Below are 21723 nucleotides of genomic sequence, written 5' to 3'. Positions count from 1 at the left end.
TGCGCACGTGTTTCTAGTAAATAAGGCAGTATGTAGGGCTGCGCCATGCGAAGATTGCAAGAACACGGGGCCTGTCACATTTCCTAATACCTGAATCGTTTTGTATTCGCCGCATGCATTGCTTCGGACCTCCCCGTATAGGAACTTGTGCGACTGCTTTGCGAAATCGACCGGCCTAGCGCAGTCTCTCCCAGAGCATCTGTATCCATCTCGTTCTGCGCCTCGCCATCTGCTGCATGCAGGCGGGTGATATGCCACTTCCACTTGTTTTCCTCTTCACTCCAGTCGGCGATAGCCTCATGATCTGGCCCCAAGTCCCCTGAGCCATTTGCAAACGAACAACCAGACTGCCAAAAGAAAAGGACGTTACAAACAAAAGTTAGCGCACCGCAAGCCCAGTCGGAAAGGGTCTACAACTACTCGTTAGGCGTTGCAGAAGCAGAATTACACGTTGGCCAGACTACGTGCAGCTATTAACGTGGCTTTAGAAGTGCATACACTGCATCTTGTCACAGGGTGCATTAGAATATGTAAATACGGCTATGTAGTGGCGCTGCGTCCCAGGGAGTGTAGAGGGGCACACAAGGCGAAAATGAGCACATATGCTGTCTGATTTGATACGAACCGCTGAGTAGCATGACGGAAAGGTCAGATACAATGTGTTTCTCTAGATATCGTTTGAGGGGGCGAGCCCCAAATGCTGGGTCGAACGCTTCTTCTAGAGCATGTTCCAACGCCCGGTCGGTCAGTTGTAAATCAATGCGCTTCTCGCGAAGACGTTGCCGAACTTCCTCAACTTGAAGCCGCATTACCTGCAGACCAGTAAGCTCGTTGTATGCAAAAAGATAAGGAATAGTATGGAGGGGAGATACATACGTAACATATGTAGGGCCAAACGGAGGCAACAGAATTGCTACGTTTGCTCTCCGCCGTATGCGCATGTGCATTTACAGATGCATGCGCACAGAGAAACCTTCGGAGCCTCAACAAACGAACTTTAGGCGCTCGTGGGTAGGAATCTAGCATACTAGAGAGCCTGGCGCTGCAAATTTCACCTGTTTGAGGTCGCTGTCGCTCAGCGCCTTGAATGCAACAATGTCATCGAGGCGATTGAGCAGTTCCGGTCTGAACAACTGACGGACTTCCTTCATCACTTTTGCAAAAGCTTCCGTGAATATCGCGTCTGCTTCTTCTGAACCTGTAGCTCACGCAAACATGACCTCTACGGCAGTTACGCAGTTACGGCCACAGACAGAAACTGTAAAGCACTTATATTTATCTCCAAACTTCCTAGGCGCGCCTAGGATGGCAATATGCATTTAAATTCACTGTTCTCCTTTGCCTTCCCTACTTAAAGATCAAACTAGCCTGGAGCTACTTGATATATTTGAGTATATCAAGCAGTAGTTCCACGCAACGAAAAGCCAAGCTGTACAATCAAACGTCTCGAATCAGTGAAGGCCTACTGTACCAGGTGATTAATCTAGAGAACTGGATTCCCTACCAGCAAGGGAGCTTTTTTCAGCGGCTGCGAGGAGATGGTGGGCACCAATGTTGGAGGTCAGGATAAGCAAACAATTAGAGAAGTCAACGGTGCGGCCCTGAGAGTCTGTGAGGCGCCCCTCGTCAAGCACTTGAAGGAGCACGTTCCACACCTGAAGACAATGCCTCAAATACATTAAACGATGTAGACACATGAGCAAAACAACTATACGTACAATGGCTGCACGGCAATCGCTGTTCTGCGCTTTACCGAGAGTTCTGTTCCCCCCCGTATTCCACTGTTTCCTGTGCCTCTGATGGTGTGTGGCTGCGTGGCTGTTCCATTTGTGTCGCAAGTGCTCCGCCTCACTTGGTGGTGAGCTTTTTCCACTTCATCCAGTAGCACCACTGAGTAGGGATTGCGTCTGACTGCCTCTGTGAGCTGCCCGCCTTCTTCATGGCCGACGTAGCCCGGCGGCGCCCCAATGAGTCGCGCAACAGAATGGGCCTCCATGTACTCTGACATGTCAAGCCGCACAATCCGTTCCTTTGTGTCGAATAACTCTTCAGCCACAACTTTGCAAAGCTCTGTCTTCCCGACTCCAGTCTGCGGGAAGGGAAACCCACGGCAAATGAATACAAAGCTGATTGCATGGAAACCACCGAAGGCTCATCTATTTGGGTTTCCCTGGAGGGGTAGACGAAAGAAAGGAAAGCATTAACAAACCAATTGCGAAGCAGCTTTATATAAGTGGGGAGCTGGGCAAGCACCACTGCGTTGCACTGAGAGGGGTTAACGGACCGGGCCCAAGAAAAGAAAGCTTCCGATTGGCTTATTGCGTCTGGCGAGACCGGCAGCTGATCTCAAGATGGATTCCGATACAGCGATTACAGCTGGAAGTTGGCCAACGACACGCTGAGAGAGCTTTTCTTTGAGGCGCAGCAGCCTTTCCTTTTCCGTTTGTGTCAACTTTTGCACTGGAATGTTCGTCCAGCGATGCACGACGTCAGCTATTTGCTCCGGACCGACTACCTGTGCCCCAGTTAGAAGACGAAATCAGGTATGCAGAGGTTGCGTAACTGGTTGTTCATAAAGCTGCAGTTGTGTGGAGCAAGCTGCAAAACGGCATATACTGAAGAGCTACTACAAGACGCGTAAATGGTTCCACACATCCACTTTCTGCATCCCCTAGTCCAAGAAAATACACGAAAAGTCAAGCATCATGCCCTACCTCTGTTAACAAAGGCTTGTGGGTTTTCTCATACTGCTCTTGCTCCTTGCGCAGCTCCATCAGACGCTTTTGTAGTCCAGGAAGTGCATCGTATCGCAGCTCTGCCACGAGATCCATCTGACCGAGCCTTTCTGCCTTTTCAATTTTTGCCTTTAATTCGTCTTCCTTCAAAGCGAGTTGTCTCAACTCATCGAGAGTAGCCTTTTCGCGGGTATACTGCAGCTGGAGTGGTTTTAGTGTCTCCCTGTGCATTGCGATTTCGTGTCGGACCTCGTTGAGTCGCTCTTGCGACGCAGCGTCGCTTTCCTTCGACAGGGCAGTCGCCTCGACCTCTGAATCCAAGCACACCCGGATATACCAAGCAGTAATGCTAGTCTGACTGCCTAGGGGATATCCTCGCCTTAAGCCCTCCGAAGGATGCAAGTGGCATAAGCAACACGGAAAAGAGGCTACAAGGAGCACTGTCCTTCAAGCTAAGCCCATGTCCAGGTTACATAACAAAGTCGAACAATATGAAGAACGTGCCTAGTTGGAATATAAGCCGTTCGAGGCGATCCATTATTTCCGGCTTGCTGTCAACTTGGACGCGGGCGATGGCACACGCCTCGTCCATCAGATCTATGGCTTTATCAGGCAGAAATCTGGAGGTAATGTAGCGATCCTGTGGAAGCAATTGAGGCCGCACCCAGCAGCGGAAAGCAAGACCAGCCACGAAATTGAGTTTTCCCACGCATGTAGACAAATCCCCAAACCCCCTCTGCCTTCGCACACTACTTTCCATATCCTTCAAGTTGTGCTGCAGTTAATGCATAGAACGCAAATGAAGATTTGGCCTCTGGAAGTAGGGGAGAGGTTGAGTGCCAACGCACCGCCAACTGAGCCGCCTCTACAAGGGCACTGTCCAATATTCGGACTCCGTGGTGAGCAGCATAGCGATCTTTCAAGCCTCTAAGGATAGAAATGGTTGCAGAGACAGATGGCTCGTGAACATGCACCTGCTGAAAGCGTCTCTCAAAAGCAGCATCCTTCTCCACGTGTTTTCTGTACTCATCGAGGGTCGTTGCCCCGATGCAGCGAAGTTCCCCTCTAACACGAACGCACATACAGGCCCGGAGCGTCACGTAATTCATCCGGAGTCATAATCAGTACCAGCTGATGCATAGCTCCACTGAACCAAGCGTGATTAAGTACTACATATTAGGAAGCTTGATGATGAACTGAATAGGTGGCGGGCTGCATATTTAGTCCCTCCAAGACAATGCTGGTGCCGTTACCGGTTCGCACCTAGATCCCATATTCCACCAAACTCTAAAGTAAACTGCTCTGCGGGCGTCGGTGAACAATCGTCAGGTGCTGCAGAAAAGACGTACCTCGCGAGCATTGGTTTCAAGAGATTTGCAGCATCCATGGCTCCGTCTGTCTTGCCAGCCCCCATGACCATATGAATTTCATCAATAAAGAGAATAACCGAACCTTCTGCATTCTTTACCTCCATCAATACTGCTTTAAGGCGTTCCTCGAACTCCCCGCGGTACTTCGCTCCAGAAATCAGAGCTCCCAAGTCAAGCGATATCACTCGGCAGCGCAGTGAGGATGGCACATCACCCTCGACAACACGTCTGGCCAGCCCCTCCACAATTGCAGACTTCCCTACACCTGATCATGAGACGCGCAGCATTAACTAAGCAAAAATATATCAAGTCTGCTGCATGAGTGGCTGGCTACAGCTAACCCGAGCTCTTAACATGGAAGAAACACAACTCACCCGGCTCGCCAATTAAGACAGGGTTGTTTTTCGTTCTCCTGCAGAGAATGCGAATAACCCTTCTGATCTCTTCATCCCTGCCAATCACGGGATCCAGCTTTCCCTGCTCCGCTAAGTCAGTGAAATCTATTCCATATTTCGTCAGGGCATCAAAGTTCTGATCAGCCCCTTCGCCCGTAACGCGCGCACCGGCACGAATCTTCATACAAACTTCTTTCAACTTCTTATAGTCGCAACCAGCTGCCTGGAGAGCATGCTTAACTGTGCGGTTTTCACATACTGCCAACAGCAAATGGTCAACCGCCAGATGAGTGTCCTCTGATACACATCACCACAACAAATATGATAGTTCCCCAATCGCTGCTTGCACACAGATATTCCACTCGGAGGGACGATGGGCAGCGAAGAAATCTGCATACGTTACAACATGCTGTAGCTAATGCGTCACGGTATGAATTAGGCGCAAGCATGCCGGAGGCAGGTGCGCGGAAGCAGTGTACGTCTACTATTATTTGTGGTCTTGGCGCTTACTCATCTCGGTCTGAATGGCTTTCGCCTGACGAAACACAGCTGTGCACGCATGATTCGGTCCGATATATTCTGGCGGGGGTTTTTGTGCTGGGAACTTTGAAATCTCCAGATCTACTTGCTCATGAAGGAGCGGTAGATCAGCTCCGACCTTCCGCAGAGCCTGGGTAGGGAGCTGTTGCGGATCTTGGAGGAGGGCGGCCAATAGGTGAAGTGGGTCTATTTGTGGAGCTCCGCGTTCCTGGCAAATTTCCTGTGCTGCAGTGTACACCTTCCGCACCAACCCAGTCCAGGAGGCTGGATCCATCTTCACCTGCTGCGAGTTGCTATTTTCCTTGATTCCGTGTTATTATATTTGCTTTATATGATCCAACTTCAGGGAGAAATTTGTCCGTGCAATGACGGGTGTGTGCAAGACCCCGCTAAGGCAAAAACTGCAGAGGTCAAATGGAGGTGGGTGACTGCTCAGTATAAACGGGCCTTAATGAACAAAATCGTATACGTAGTTCCGGAAAATTCTTCGTCAGGACTGCTTATTGGCCAAAGCTACCGGCAAGTTGCGCGTGCGGCTTCAAGCCCACGTGTAACACGGAGTCACGTCGCGATAGTGGAGCGAGAAGACTAACACTCCAAACTTAGCTGTTTAACTGTTATACTATGCTTTACTACTACAGAAGTAGAACTTTCACAACCCAGCCACTAAAATATGGTGTGTACAAATGCATTTCAGTCTGCTCAGTGAACGTGAACGCGTGTGTAACTCTGTAGTCACACCACGCCACTGGTTTCCTCTCCCCATTGCTCCGGTATCGTCAGTCACGGTTAAGGTCCACTTGAACTACTAAACTCCTTTTGGAAACGCGTATTGCTCCCACTCAACTCAGCGGTTGTATTTTTCGGACGGTCTAGGTGGCTGAATCCCGGTAGTGACATTACCACTTGCCAACCGGCCGTAGCCGATTGTCAGTAACGCATTAGTTTAATCTCCAAATTGAATCTTCTTACATGCAATCCAGAGTATCGTTTCTTCTTCTTCAGTGAGGTGTGTCTTTGTATACCCTGTTGGCTATGCATCCCACTAGGTTCCTCCTTAATTTCTTTAGAAGCTTGCGCCGCCTGCAATTCGACTGAAACGGGTTTGCGTCACTGTGAACTATACAACAAATGCGAAAAAACACAAAGTGCTAACAACCAGTGGAGCCACTGGAGGAAAAAGCCATAAACGTATGGCCTCCATGAGCCTCTGTGTGCAGGGCTCTGCAGGGATTTTGCCATTTGAGCCATTCAAACAGCATATAATGCATTTTTAACTTGCTCTGAAACTGCTCTTATTGCTAATGGGAGTCATCGGTGCGCATTACAGGACTAGATGCACAGCGTACAACGCAACGGGCACTAAGCGCAGTGAGAGATTGGCAAACTGAATATTTAGTTGCCAGTTAAAAGCTGCCGCCTACCACCCCTACCGTAACTATAGTTCAGCGCCTCATTTCAAAAAAGCAAATTCAGCACAACTGTCCAAGGGNACCACCCCTACCGTAACTATAGTTCAGCGCCTCATTTCAAAAAAGCAAATTCAGCACAACTGTCCAAGGGTGGTTTCTTTATTTCAGTGTATCGTTCAGCATTACAGCTCAACCACCTCTAGCTGCCTTCTTGCCGTTCTAGTATTTTCATCACTCGAATTCCTACATAGTAGCCCTATGTGCTCGTAGATATCACTCGCAGCTACGGTTTGAATCTTGCATCCGTCTGGATGGTTGCAGTGGATGCACTCACCGGGGCAGTCGTGCATGCAGACTGCTCTACGAAGTTGGTTAACCCAAGACAGTGCAATACATCCAGTACATTTCAGAACTTCTCATTCGCCATACAAGATACGGGAGTCAGGATGTTTCGCATTGTATGCCAGCGGCGTGACCGCTGGTAGGCTTGCCCATCGTCTTCAGCAGACAGACCACAGCAAGCAACCGAAGTACACACCCACGATAAGCAGCTCGACACAAAAGGACTTTTCAATAAGGCCAACGGGCAGGCTGTCATAGCTGACCCTGATATATTGCTTGGGTGTTCATCATCAACGAGCCGAATTTCCCAATTCGGATGATTTAGCATTTTACCGCCGCCTTACCTTTTGCAACTGTTATAACGCGAATTAAAGCAGAATACATTTTTCTTCTTGTGTAACGAATGCCTCCATGATGGTGTGTGGACGGCTCTAAACTCAGACGGACGCAACGCGTTGCTGCGTTCCGTATGGTACTACCAAAACTTGTGCCATCTTATAAGTGTAGCTGGACTGGTCAGCAAAAATTGGGAGACCGTTACTTGTTTAAGTCATACCTCGCCTGAAGAATGAATTGCCCCTAAATATCTTAGCTGTGCATTTTGCTCGATTATGCAGTTAAAGACAGGTTGTATACCAGACCTGCTCGGTCGAGTCGACGTCAAAAACGCAAGATAAATGCAATGAGAATGTACTAGCAGACTACGTATATCTGTCGCATCCCTACGAGGTTTCGGCTGATTGTGGCGAAGTCTTAAGGTCTTCATGTTCCCCTTCCCCCGATGGCATGCGCTTCCAATGGTTCAAGTCGCTCGGCGGGTCTTGCCATTGGGGAGGTTTCGGACGGGGAAGCAGCATACCCTTTGTAAGACTCTTTCTCAGCGAGGGATGATCCAAGGGCAGTGCTGCTCCGAGGGTCCTTAGGAATAAGACGAAGCTCTGCAGAGAACAACATACGAGAAAAGAGCGCTCTTACGGGTGTGCGTTCGATAGTCTGAACAATATGGAAAGTATGCGATAGTCGAAGAGATTCAGAGAAAAATCAGTGTGGTCTACCTTATGTGCGCCAAAGTGGTGGCACTTGATATTTGACGCCAAGATTACAGTCAGTTTGCAGTGCATACTGTTGTGTGCCCTCAGCATTTTATAGTTGTGGACTGAAGCTGGAAGTTTTGTTGCTGGGTGGAGAAGCCGCGTATGCGTGTTTCAAAGACTTACACTCCATGTTGGTGATGCGTCAGCAAGTGCTTGGGCATTGCCAACGATTATGAGGCCTCTGCTGGCCCTCGACAGTGCAACATTAATCCGTCGCGGGTCAAACAGAAAGAATTCACGGATGCTCTGCATCACAGCAAGCGCTAAATGGACAGAACAGCGCCTCAAGTGCTACAAAGCAGATGAAAGCACGTTTACGAAAAGGAACGCGAGGAAGAGAGGCGCTCAGCTTCGTGGATAAACGAACCCATTTTATGAAATGAATAATGTATGTGGAAAGTACGTACTGTAGCCCACTTGCGTGCAAAACAACACACGCATATACCTACAAGTGCGTGGGGTAAAGTATGTGCATATGCCTGACTGTTTGCAAGAGCACAGTTCTGCAACTGATGGCAACACACTTAGGACTAGAATGCTCCTGAAGCGATGATGCGCATACCTTACGAGACCCCTTAACGGTAGATAGTATGATGTACTCTCTCTCATGGCCTTGAAATCCGTCAACTGTAAATACCTGCGGGTGCGGGCGGCACCTCTCGTCCAGCACATCCAGCGCCTGTGCACATGGACATCACAACATAAGAAGGGAAATATTTATGCACAACTCACCAACAAAAGAAGCAGCTAATATAAGGTGCGCTGCCTATAAGCAGAAATATTAGCTGGATAGCAGCCATCATCAAAGTGAATGCTCCCGAATAGCAGCCTCACAGGCTGAACGAATGAGAGGCGGCTTGACCGCCTGCGGCTCCCTCGGGCGTTATCTTCCCGCTCCTGCATTGGATGAACACATAAAAGAGACAACCCAAATAAGCTGGTAATGCTATTCTGAAGGCCCCAATAATCTCCCTCTACGATGGCTTCCGTGGAGGAAGACCTACAACGCGATGCAGTACGCGAGACAGGAGTTGCGCTTGGGCCTGGTAGGGAGTCAGCACTGCAATATCCTGCTTGGAGGCGCCGCAACTGAGCAATACTTCTACGCATCTGTACACCATGAAAGCCTCCCTAAATGAAAGCATCAGAAACAGAAGCATTCGAAAGAGGGGGAACGTCGCACCAACACACGCAAACAACGTAAGTCTGAAGCCTCAGCATCCGGCGACAAAGCTGGGCCCAACTGAAGCGGAAGAGCAGTCTCCAAATGAGCCTGACACTGCAACTTCCACGATAGGAATTCACTTAGGCTCGCTAGCACTAGCAGGCAGTATTAGCCACCACAAACTTTACATGTTTGAACGGCACTACTGCAGCTTCGATTACGGACAGCGGATTTTGAAGGGAACTTTTAACGCGCTGCTCCGCGGGCAAGCTCTTTATAAGTGGTTTACAGCCGGATGCACTACGCGCTGATCCTGCAGCATCAGCCAGATCAAAAGTTGCCACTGCGGCCTCCGGTGCTGAAGAAGGCAGTGCTATTCTCGCCAGCCTTCTGGAAGGACCTGATGCCCAAGGCGATGTGTCTAAGAAAAGAATCGGAAGGACGTTGGGAATGGGATAACGATGCATCTCCTGCACCCAACGAGACGATGGGCATGTTTCCCCTGAAGATTTGCACTGTGCCCCTAGCTGCTCCATCAGTCTCTTGGCAAGATCTTTGTCACCTTCACTGCCGTCAGGCCACGGGAAACAGAATTCATCTTGAGCCATATCCAGAGGATTAACTACAGCCGTCAGATTCCCCTCATTGGGATCTTTACAGTGCAGCGACGCCGTTTTCCCCAAAATAGTGCGCATGCCATTGTTGTCTTGACTGGTAGCACTGCTCTGGTGTGTATCTGTAGTCACATGCTGCGGGAATTCCAAGAGCGGAGTCAAATCAACGCTGTCCGACGCCTGCAGTTGCCGCCTCTGAAGCCGCTGCTGATGCCGTTGGGGTTGCTTTGACGGCAACGGCAACTTCGGCTCGTGAAAAGACAAAGGATCTGCCCGGGAAGGGTGCGTTAGGAGCTTGCCGTCATAAAAGTGAGAAGATATGAATGCAGCAAGGAGAGGAGGCATTCGGAATTGAAGGTTGAGCAGCACCGACCTGCAAGCGCCACCTGCAGTTCCAGCAACAGCAAAGCTTCTGTACTGCCGCATGATGCAACTCCCGAAGGTGCTCGACACAACAAGAAAAGCAAACACCTACGGTTGAATGTCCTTACTGACCCTTGAGGGCGCTAAACAAAGAGCGAGGTGAAGCCGATGCCTGCAGAGCCGATGCTGGGGGCAGCTGCCGCTCGTCACCTATCAGCACCACCACCTCAACTCCATCGACCAAAGCCCCGAGGCCTGCAAACTCTGGAGAAAATAGCAACACTCCTCGGAGATGGTTCAATACAAAATCCAAAGGGGAACTTAGATGCAGCGGGCGAGACACGCACTTAGTCTGACAACTGCAAAGTCCAGCAAGGGGAACGGCAGGACTCGAAAAAGCAACCACACGAAAACATCAAACAGCACTTTTGGCTTTATCCGACCAAACATCGGCATACACCTGCTCCGATAATCCGCGCACTGCATCTTTAATCGCCTAAGTGAACTGCAGGCAGCGCCAAATGGCTACAGGGAGCGAAGACACGAACCACAGTAATGGCTACGGGCTTTGAAGAGAAGAAATGGCCAAGAGGAACAGAACGCGATGATTGGGGAAACTGGGAAAATCCCAACCATGCTAAATAATTTAAACGGCCTCATCAGCAGCGAGCATGAAAAGCCAGTGAAGGATCAAGAAAACTGACAGAGGATGAGAAAGACTAATGCCATTGACAACACACTGGTCAGGGGGAACAAAAGCATGAGTCAGGTAGCCCATAGATTAATAAAAGAAAAGATTACCTGTGATTTGAGAGCTTTCATCTACAAGAACCCGACGAGGCTGCAGTTTCAGTTTGGCCAGGCGATGACCCTTCGCCACACAATACAGCATCAGATACAACAGCGTAAACCGCAGGCAGCGCATCCAGACCCTTGCTTGAGAGTGCGGAAGCCATGAACCGCAAGAGGCAAGATCATCAGGTTTGCAGATGCTCCAAAGAACTCATACGCGAAGCACAATACAGGCAGCTACAAACCACCGACTCCCTCTGCAGCTGCTACGACCAGCTGCAGTAGCAACAGTACGAGCAGCAGCAGCAGGTTCCGGCTCACCTGATATATTGTGTCCAATAGCACCAGCGCCTACACATCCGCCCCGCATTACACAGCAAAAGCCAGTGTAAAGCTAACAGTTTCGTGCAAGCATAATTTCACGGTTGCCTCCGGACAAGGAGTTAGAACTTCGTAGTTAGGCTCTACGTGAGAAGAAGGCACCAAACGAAAGGGTCTTAGCTTACTTTGTGTGGGGGCGTTGAAGCCTGCAGCGCGTCCAACACTGCCGCTTCGTCTGATAGGCGAACTGTTTCCACACCTGGATCGTCGAAAAAAGGGACAGCAGTCACTGCAACATAGCTGGATGCATTGCAGCAAGTGCCATGTTGGTTTTGTTGTGGTGTCTCTACAGTAACTAGTGCAAAGTATCTGGGGTTAATGTGCTGTGAGGTGTACCCTCTTGGTCAAGCTTGTTCTTTAGAGAGCGAAGGGCTGCATGCGTCCCTGCAGCAACAAAAATTGGCGCTCTGCACGCGCAGCGGGTGTCTTCGCACCGTGCGGCTGAAGTGTAGGTACACCGCGATATCCATTCACGAACTATAGACGCAGCAACAGCTGTCTTTCCTGTTCCAGGAGGTCCTGAAGCAGCAGAACCGCCCGCAGCGTAAGGAGCAGCACCCAGCTCAGCACAATCGATCTGCACCTCTGCTGCAGGATGAAAATCTGTCCACGGCTCAGCTAAGGTCAACCAGCAACAAACGCTTCAACGCTTTCCCCACAAATGTTGTGTAACTTATTTGACGTTAGCTGCATTCCAGTATAAAGCAATACGGCTGCCTGCCTTCTATGGTTACGATGCGATTTCCTTGGGATGTAGCGGCAGAGACGGCTTCTCGCTGTCGGGGCGTTAGGAAATTAAAAGAGGCTTCCGATGACCTTTCACGCACTTCTCCAATATGCGCTGCTGCTGGTGATGCTGCGGCAGAAAGTCTGGTTCCACAGAATGCTCCGGCTGTCTGGACATCGAGGAAAGGACGCTTCGCTGCTGCCTCATCATCGCTGACCAGCGGAGGAAGAGCTGAAGTTGTTTTTATATCTCTATGAGCATCGTAACCTTCTGTAGCTGTCAAGACCTCCAAAATACGATTTCCGCATAGATGTGCGGCTGCTGCTGAGCCTCGTCCTTCTGTTGTTGGCGCTACTGCGGCATTTGCTGCAGGCAACAGCTGCAGCGAACTAGTTTCAGCCAAACGTTCAAGCGCTTCCACTTGGCGAGTATGAACGGCTTCGATAAATGACACAGGCATTGCCCAAAACCGCGTCCCTGCAGACAGCGTGAAACCTCTCTTCCCCACGTGCTGCAGTTGAGGCTCTGCTGGCGTCTGAGAAGGTCCAGGAGCAGTTTCGGCTGTTTCGACATCTGCTGCATTGGTGCTGCTGAACGAACCACAGAGACGAGATGCTGGTTCCGGAAAGGGATGAACGCGGACTTTAATACTCGACAGCCTGCTGCTGCTACACACGGATGCGATGAAAGCTGGGGAAGCCAACGCAAATCTGTTCGTCCCCCAGGATGTCGCCTGATGAAGAGCACAAACAGTCCTCATATTTACCATCTACTGAGATAGCAATTGCCCTAGCATGACAAAATAACAAGCAGGCATAGTATTATTTGCAATGACAGCAATAACAACAGAGACGAGGTCACGGCTTCAATGTCTTACTGCTTCCAGCTGCTGTAGCACATGGCGTACGTCTCCATACTCGCATTGCTTTTGCTGTTGCACATCATTCATCAATGAAGCGGAATTGCCAACGGATGACCATTCGGCACACGATGCGTCACAACATTGTGTCTGCCGTCTTGCCGCTACTGCCGTCGATGCTGGTGCTCCCTTAATTACAGTTGACGATGCTTCACAGTCTGGGCAGTTCAAGGGCCCCCGAAGAAGCTCATCCGCTGACACGATAAGGGAGCGGCCGCATATCACACAGCGGACACGGTGCTTTCCTCCTCCAATTTTTAGTAACTCTTGCAGTACCGGAGGCGGCGGCTGCTGTTGCATTCTCCTCAAACACTGTCGATCACCATCGTAAATAGGCGTGGTCTTTAACACATCTGGGCGTGAGGCCGTTGTATCCACGATTGATTCAGTTTCAGCAGCTGCTGCAGCAGCTGCCACTTGCGCCGTCACACAAGAGAAGTCAAAGGAGTCACCGTGAAGTAACCGAAGTTCCTTTGCCAGCAGCGCTGAGGCCTGAGCTCACAGTAGAACACCGCCGAGCAGGACTGAGTATACAACGGCCGGTCAGAAAAAGCTGAAGCAGCTGGACTCACATCACCAGGAGCAACGGTATCAACGTCGCCATAGCCACAAGTAACACCACAGGCAGTACCTAGACGGCGGCAGCAGCAAAACCATCCACAGCAGCAAGACCGACTTCATCGATGGGTTTCAAAATAAGTAGAGAGCCGCTCTCCAGCTGCTGCCAGACGCTCTTCTGTCGGCTAAACGGCGCTTGGAGGGGCCCCTCAAGGGCCCTGAAGGTCCACCGCGGGGCAGCATAGCCAACGCGTGGAAGCGCACCGTCTGCCGTGGCCTCAAGGAGGAAGCTGTCCGCACAGTCGAAGTCCCGAAGGCTCTGCAGCAACAAGAGTATCAACAACAGCAATCCCACCGATCATGTACTAGGCCCCAAGTCGAGGCTAGCTAGAGCTGTGGCTAGCTCCCCCTCACGTATGGGATACAGTAGCCTCCGAAGTCGTGTGATGCCAAAGGTAGCACAAGCCGATACCCACAAGCAGCTGCTGCACCAGGGGCATACTGGTAGTGCCCTGCCAACCTGCATCAATTGCGCTCCCTTTTCCAGTGCAAGCATCGCCAGGCCACCCTCCACATAAGCCAGACACCGTGCAACTTGCACAGCTGTTGCTGAGTCTGCAGAAGACAACACCCCCCTATGTTCAGCAACGCTTCCAGCTCCGGCAGCTGCTGCAACTGTGCCTTCTCCTGCTGCACTCCCGTCCACTCCCAGCCGGAGACGTTGTCTTAAGACGGAAACGCAAGCTTCTGTGGCATGTGGGTGAAGGGCAGCAGCCTCTAGCAGACGGCGTAGTTGCCGAAAGCCAACGACAAAGTCCCGGTGACCTGCAGCGGCAGCAACATCCGGAGCTGCCACAACTGTTGGGGCAGCAACACAGATAGCCTGCCAGCATTGGCAGTGCTTAGATGTAGGGGAGGAAGAGCAAGTAATAGAATTGCTTCTCCGGAAAAATGCCTAAACAGACAGTGAAACTCGTAGAGTTCCAGCAACACAACATATAGTACTGAATGCACACCGGATTGTCCAATATTCTTGCTGTGCCTTTTGCAAAGGGGCGGATATTTCAGCAGCAGCTCCTGTCGCCGATGTGGATCGCTCTCACAAAGCAGAAGCAGCCACTTTTTCCAAACAGATGCAGAGCTCAACGAACAGCTGCTGCACGCAGGAACAACTGCCACTGCACCGTTGACCAATACAGCCGCTGCTGACGCGATGCTACTTGGTACCGCACTACTTGGTTTGGCAGTTGCCAGTGCAATATCCCTTCGTAAAGCACTATCGGCTTCCCCAGGTGCTGCATCACTCGCCAACGCGACGGGCGATGATAAGGTGGCTACAGTAGTTCCGCCCGAGCTACCCACGGGAGCGGATCTTGCTTCAGCTCCTCTTAGAGCAGCTGACAGTCCTGCCGGGCAGGTAACGAAATCTGTTTGGCTTTCTGCTGAAGGCGCCAAACTCGAGGCGCATGCAGGGGCAGCGAGAGTGGCAGCGACAAGAGCGCTGGGCACTTGGCCCTTTCGAGGCACCTCACTATGCTGTCGATCAATGCGTAGTTGATCTGTCTCCGTACCAGCTGTTGGGGAAGTTTCTGCCGCTGCTCCTGTGACTACTTCCCCTTCTAGCGCATTGTAAAAGCCAGGTCCTTTGTTGCAGCTGCTCTCGAGACTACACGTGACGCTGCTGTTGTTGGTAGTATCGTTGTTGTGGTTAATGAGTCTTCCAACTGATGCTTTCAAAGGGAGATGGGTGCATAGCCGCTGCTTCTGGCGAATCGTCTCTCGCTGCACTTGTTGCTGCCGTCTCTGTTGCGGTTTTTGCAGTTCCTGCGACCACTGTACAACTGTTGTCTCGCCACCAACGCAGAAGATTGCGCCGTCCAACGGTGAATCACTACCGAGCTTTAATGCACTGCCATGCGTGGTTGACAGGCCGCCGAACACCAGAGGGCGACAGGGACGAGATAGTGAATGAACAGTATCAGAAAACGTCGCTACAGCTGCTGCGTCGGCTGTACTTCGGTTCAGATCTGATTTTGTCTCTGTGGCAAGCCCAATGCAAGTTGGTGTTGAAGCTTGCGCCCCCGTTCCGGGTGGTGTGGATGTGGCTGCTGGATTTGTTGCTGCAGGCGTAGCTGCCGTTAATGACACTCCCAGCCGACAGAATTTCCGCCAAGGGGCTGTTCGTATGAGCAGTGAGCTGTGCTGCCCGCTGAGGCCCCCGCGGCTGCTGTTGTTGATACTGATACTTCCATTTGTAGGCCTAAGGTTGCTGATTGAGTAGGGAGTGTGAGATTCCTCGTATTGCCTGTGGGCAGGTAGGAGGTTTCGAGTAGCATATCGGACGACGGGGCAATAGCCAGTGGACGGCCGTTGAGGGCACCCGGTATACAATCCCCAAAGGCAACGCCTTCCCTGCTTGGTCATTGTCTTCAGACACGCCTTACATCTGCTGCAACAGCTGCAAACCCATGTGTCTGATTCCACGAGCTGCGAGCCGCATAAGATGTACTCGGGAAACGAAACCCTTCAAGGCCTCAAGACGGCCGCTGCTGCTGCTGGACGCTGAGGCAGCAGCAGCGGTTGCTGCTCCAGCGACGCTGCATGTAGGCAGGTGCCACCGAGTACGCGTTCCACGCCTTGCTCGGGACGTTCCATTATCTCCCGAAAACCCTCATAGCCAGGCCAGACCGTCACGTGTATGTTGAGCGGGATTTCTCATATACGGCGTGAATCAAGGCTCAAGAAGACATTTTTAATACTTAAACGAACTCAAAGGACACTGAAAAGGAGTCATTCATAACTACGATCCGTTTTGTACACTGAAACGGAAGGCGGGCGGCGCCGACAGGGGAGGGAGCAGCAGCTCTGTGTCTGCACTCCGCTGGAAGGCTCGATATTGATGAAGGAGAGCACGGGGAAATATGATTTGCAGAAACATCTCCATTAGTGTCTTCTCTCCTTCTGTTTCTGTACTATGGCAACTGGTGACTAAGGCAATTCAACGCACAGGGCAACAACCTCGCACCGCCTCTGGAGAGGGAGGCTAGCGCCCCTGGGTTCAGTTGCCGACTATCGGTTCACGGACAGTGTAATGGAGAATGACAAGGCCAGTATAGTTATTCTAGCTCAATAACTGCTGAGTTCGATGATCTTCCGTTGGGTGTGGCCACAAGAGGCGGGAACGAGACACGGTGTAGTACATGGGGGTTCAGTTGCTGAGTATCGGACAAGGACACCCTGCGGGACAGTAGAGAGGCCGTTATAGTTATTTTCATCCANGGTGGTTGTTTCCAGAAGAAGGGGGATGGAGACAGGAATTGGTACCTCTGTTCCAACTGCGAGTCAAACTATAGTACAGGACGGAGCTGGGGTACGGGAGCTGAGTAAAATAGAAGTATAAGGTGGGGCCTAAATCTTTGTCCGAAGGGGGAAGTTGTAGTGCGCTAGCACTACAAGCAAGTGCTGTTACTATAGTAAACTAAATTAGTGGAGATAAGAACAGAGAGAGTGAATAAGTACAACCTAAACTACAAATATAAGTTAATTTAGAATAGTGGGACGAATAGGGCAGACCAATTGCTAAAGTAGCAGTCTTATAGAGAAAAGGAAGCGCCGGTGCAGCTTTGTCAGGGTCGACCGTCCCCCGTTCCCGCGACTAGCGACCCGTCGAGGGATTGCTAGCGGAAGGTCATGGGCCCAGGAGGAGGCAGGTATTTTCCCAAGGAAAAACTTTGAAACTACTTCCGATAAACTGAAATTTTGACTAATTGATCGCTGGATTCTGAGAATTTACTGTTCTTCACAGTTTCGTAGGGGAAACGCGGTTGCTAGAACACTCAGAGGTCATTACAGCTCAGTTGCTGAGTATCGGACAAGGACACCCTGCGGGACAGTAGAGAGGCCGTTATAGTTATTTTCATCCANGGTGGTTGTTTCCAGAAGAAGGGGGATGGAGACAGGAATTGGTACCTCTGTTCCAACTGCGAGTCAAACTCGGACACCTCAAGCATCTGGCTTCACTGCAACTGGCACTGTTCCTTTGACAATGACGGGAAGCTCTCACTACAGTTGTTAAGAGCCTTCCCAAAGCAGCTGATCCCCCTTCCATGTATGCAGGCATCCTGGGCCTTCAGCTCACGGGCTGGGGTTACGGGGTGGGGACAGCCAAACAGGACTTGCAGTGCAGGCTGGCTTGCAGCTGGCGATGCAAGAAAGCCTCATGTGTGAGCGCAATGAAGCTCAAATGAAGCTTCCACACACTTGCTTCCGCAAGTATCTCGTTAAGGTACAAGAGCCGGGCGCTCTTGATGATGACGCATGTTCATCCACAACGCTTTGCAGCTAGCTAGGGTTTTTCATAGGTGCAGCACAACCGGCCGATCATGTTTGCAGTACTATCTAACCGCATATTGGCGCCATACCTGTCCGCAGAAAATGGGTGCGTGCTGTTCATTGGAAGCATAACTGGCGTATGCTCCGCAGTTCCGCGGATGTGGGGAAGAGGTCCTGGCACTTCAGGTCTGCGGCACGAGAGAGGAGAGTCGCCAATTGTAGCTTTGAAAGGCCGGAAAAGGCGAGAAGAGCAGTGGAATCGCTCTTTCCTTGTAGTCCCAGAGGCGTCATTATTTCCCCCAGAGGCGCTTTCAGCTCTACTGTCTCTATTAGGTCCGCCATACAGTACCGTCGATCAGAAAAACGTAAACGGGAATTATACAGTATATGACAGTTGTCACCCCCATCTTCTCTAGCAGCGGCAAGAAGAAGTTCTGCTACGGCGGTCAGACGCCCGTTGGCAGGGCCTTCAATGATGCCATAAAGATGCCTAAGCGCATGCAGGACGCGTGCCTACAGCAACAACGCTGAACTAATATCTAGCAGCCATATGAACCTAGCAGCACTGTGAGCATTCCTTCCCCTTTAGGCACTCGCCCACTGATGGGTACAGAATTCGGTGTGTAAGCAAGGCTTGAATATTTTGTGCATATAAAGACGTTCCTTTGGCAACTGTGCCTATGAAAACCGGTCATTTGGCGCTGCATGCAAGGCAGTGAAGTAAGGCTCCGAGGGAGGAATCCTTGCTTGCCTTCCGTCTGCAATAAGGAATCCGGTGAGGACGTCCACGCCTGCTTCATACATCACTGTAGCCTTCATCTGTGCTTCGCCGTTGTTGTCATGGGAGAGATATCGGAATTGCTCTTCCTCCTGCTGCTCAAGTCGTTCTGCCTCGGCAGCCACTTTGCTCCCCAGTGGGACTGCGAAAAACAAACGGTTTATTCCTTGCTGTGGCAGGGGGATGGAAATGCATTCACTGGACGACACTGCTTCGCCTTCCTGAAACGCAGCGTGCACTCTCTGCAGTCTCGCCAGCAACTTCAACAGAGAGAATGTTACGGAGCTCTCTCTACAGACGACCCGGCACGTCAATCGTATGGTATGCATTTATGCATGTGCATGGCGTTTTCTCAAAACCTATCATTTTCAAGTGACGGCCTTCGTTTCCTAAGGTGTATTCGGGCTTCAGAAAAGCACATAGACTCTGCAGTGTACAACACCCGTTTTATCTGCGGTAACAGCATCCTGCCTTTGCAACCATTGTGAACGCAACAGCCCTCCTTTGTTAACGCGTGCATGGCTCAGAGGTAGCAACGTCAAGCTTTTTGTGGGACGTAACGTATTACTGTTCGTGCACCCCTTGCCTGGTTATGCTCGGACAGTTCAGGCAATGTAGAGAAGTTTTGAAGCTGGAACAACGGCTCCGCCAGTCTGATCTCTATGGACAATTGCGTGCCGCTACTCATGAAATCCGGACCAGCGATCCTGCAGAGCTGGACAATTTCACTCCCTTCTTNCTTCTTTTCGAGCCACATATCCAGCAACAGGCAAAACATCCGTGCAAAATGATAGGCGAGTGGCCCCGCAGCTCGCTAAACTGCTCAGACAGAATGACGCTACTCCGTGAGGAGGCCGAAACGAGGTTGGCTCTGCGCCCGTTGGGGAGGCATTTGTTCTGTTTGTTAAGAATTGGTTTGAAGGAGTTTCTGGACTGCCTCCCGAAGAGCGCTGCGTCTTCGTTGTTGCCCTTCGTGCTTTCGCTTGGCTACCGGTGGCAGTTTTAGGCTGTTTCAGCAAGGGCCGCCCCATTGTCTTGCCTTTGCATTGCCAAGCTGCTACATCCGGGTATAGGTTCGACTGGTCTACCCCTGACAGATCGTAGGTGTTAACAAGCTCAATTTCTAGTCGACGCTCTTCAATGAAGTCTTTTAGTTCGTTCTGATTTTCCACTGATGGCCCCCAAAAGCAGAGGAATCCAGCATCCCATCTGACCCTGTTTGCTCCAAGAGCTGGCATTGCTCTTCTCGGCTCTGTCTCTAGGACAGTTCGCAACATATGAGCACGAGCGAAGTACTCAAGAGGAACGTCCGCTGGGTATTTTGCCTCGCTAGTGGAGTCTCCTCGGAACTGAGTTTCGGAAGATGTTCCCCTGTTTTCGGGTGTCGGTGTAGCCGCAGAAGCAACGGGAACAAAGTCAGCGGCAGCAGCTACCCCTGCTCCGTCTGCAGCTGCGGCTACCCCTGCCGATGCAAGGTTTTCTATTGTGCCGTCAGATACATCTTGAGGTCGGGGCTTCTGAAGGTGCTGGGCGGTCAACGGAAGATGGCGCGCATCCTTAATGAGGAACCAAACAGGGTTTAAAAGATGCCGCAGCGCTGGGGAAAGCAAAGATGTGATTGCTTTTACTTCAATGCGCAGTGAAACAACCCCTAAAGCACAGCTGTCGCACAAAGGCACGCCAACCGGCTGATATAGTTTGTGCCACGACTACTGCTCGGTCTGCCTCTGTGTCGAGGTCTAAATCTGGAATATGGACGCAGTTGCAGTAACTTATTACCTGGAGTCGTCGCGAGAGCTTCTTGAATCCCTTCTGGCGGCTGCATACGTTCGCCGTCCTTGAGAAGTAAGAGTGCAGCAACGGGCATCTCAGCTATTCTCGATTCTCCTGGAGGAATGATTGGTCGAGGAGGGCCTGCCTTCTTTCCACCTTTCTCTCTCCCGTCAGGTTTCGCAGAAGCTTTGGTTTGAGCATCTTTCCTCTGGGACCCGTCTTGACTTGAGTCCGGAGTCCTCACAACTGTAAATGTGAGTGTTTCCTTAATGAACTGTTCGCAAAATGTGGCGGGGAAACTGAAAGGTGTGAGATTAAGCTCAAAGTTAACTGCAACCGCCTGGCCGCACTCCTCTACAGAATCCAGATTCTCTTCCCTTGCCAAAGTTTCGGACGGGAGGGAGCAACAGCCGGCAGACTTCCCTTCCCTTTCCTCTTTTGATGGCCATGAAGAGAAAGGACCAGTCTCATGGACTTTCCCTAGAAACGTGCAAAATGCCTGTAGCGACCCGAGCGCTGCCTTCTCAGCAGTGATAGAGAACTCAACAGCAAGAGCCGCTGCTTCATTGTAGGGAGCATCCTTAGCCCCGGTAGACAGGCGAAGTAAACAGGCTTCAGGCACTGATGCCTGACTAAGGCCTCCAGGCTGTGTCATCTCCTGCTTCTCAGCCACTCTCAGAACTTCCCTCCAGCTTACAAGGCAAAGATACTGGCAAGCCTAGCGCCGCCATTTATTGTGTTTACATGAATATTGGCTCCGTACTCCTCTATTCCATGCTCATTTGCAGGAGATACGCCTTCTGCTCTCAGCTGTAGCATACAATGTCTGAACGAATGCGCAAGCAACAGCTCGCCTACTCCACTTAGAACACCCCCGATGATTCAAAGTGACTCTTGCAATTTTCAGGGCAACTTTCCTGCCTATGACTAATACACAGGTTGCAGCACTCCAGATAAACTCCGTCTTTAGATGGAAGGCTCTTTAGGCAGTACTTATAACGCCGCAGGGCTGTTGGCTGTGTGCGGGTTGCGCACCGGGGGTGCACGACTAGCGATTCCAGCCCTAGGCAAAAACGGCGTTTGAGCTAATGGAAATATTCAACCCCATTAAAACTCTTTGATGTGATATTAGTATGCCATTTGAAGCAAGTGAAATGCAATGCATTTGTACGAATTGTTGCAGCTACTGAAACGAGGCCCGCCATCTGGACCGTCGGCGGCTCGCGTTGTACACCGAAGCATTGAAAACACAACTAATGATTTTTCAGAGTCTTTACAACAACCACACTTTCGAATAGCAGTATATACGCTCGTTAAACTTAGCAGAAAATATAATGGTGGGGGTTCTTGCGAACAGGCATGCAGCGCCGGACCACTGCTGGCCCCACCAGCACGCAGGTGCTTCTCAGTTGTGTGCAGCGAGCCCTCCTGAT

The 21723-nt window shown here is 50.9% G+C and overlaps 3 protein-coding genes across 3 annotated transcripts; all 3 read right to left on the bottom strand.

The window, feature by feature from the left end:
- Positions 1-83: 83 nt before the first annotated feature.
- EMH_0004250 (heat shock protein, putative) lies at positions 84-5314 on the bottom strand (the record flags this gene model as incomplete). The annotated part of the gene is made up of 11 exons (XM_013502372.1): positions 84-319; positions 626-812; positions 1056-1198; positions 1505-1655; positions 1853-2089; positions 2285-2515; positions 2715-3046; positions 3580-3800; positions 4085-4370; positions 4480-4797; positions 5011-5314. 11 exons carry the CDS (start codon positions 5312-5314, stop codon positions 84-86), a joined length of 2646 nt encoding a protein of 881 aa, XP_013357826.1.
- Positions 5315-7516: 2202 nt separating this feature from the next.
- EMH_0004140 (Egg protein CP82, related) lies at positions 7517-15831 on the bottom strand (the record flags this gene model as incomplete). Its single annotated transcript, XM_013502371.1, has 15 exons — positions 7517-7732; positions 8012-8134; positions 8451-8567; positions 8723-8785; positions 8896-9019; positions 9237-10053; positions 10163-10294; positions 10832-10901; positions 11329-11443; positions 12020-12663; positions 12808-13341; positions 13422-13480; positions 13672-13726; positions 13928-14232; positions 14424-15831. The coding sequence occupies 15 exons, from the start codon at positions 15829-15831 to the stop codon at positions 7517-7519; spliced, it is 4782 nt and encodes a 1593-aa protein (XP_013357825.1).
- A 2586-nt stretch (positions 15832-18417) lies between these two features.
- EMH_0004020 (uncharacterized protein) lies at positions 18418-20945 on the bottom strand (the record flags this gene model as incomplete). The annotated part of the gene is made up of 3 exons (XM_013502370.1): positions 18418-18659; positions 19509-20168; positions 20297-20945. The coding sequence occupies 3 exons, from the start codon at positions 20943-20945 to the stop codon at positions 18418-18420; spliced, it is 1551 nt and encodes a 516-aa protein (XP_013357824.1).
- Between the last annotated feature and the right edge of the window lie 778 nt (positions 20946-21723).

This window comes from Eimeria mitis, genomic scaffold (assembly GCF_000499745.2).
Source record: "Eimeria mitis Houghton genomic scaffold, Emh_scaff9, whole genome shotgun sequence".
In the NCBI taxonomy this organism is placed as follows: domain Eukaryota; phylum Apicomplexa; class Conoidasida; order Eucoccidiorida; family Eimeriidae; genus Eimeria; species Eimeria mitis.
The sequence above is the reverse complement of the archived record's forward strand: the minus strand, read 5'-3'. Positions and strand labels throughout refer to the sequence as shown.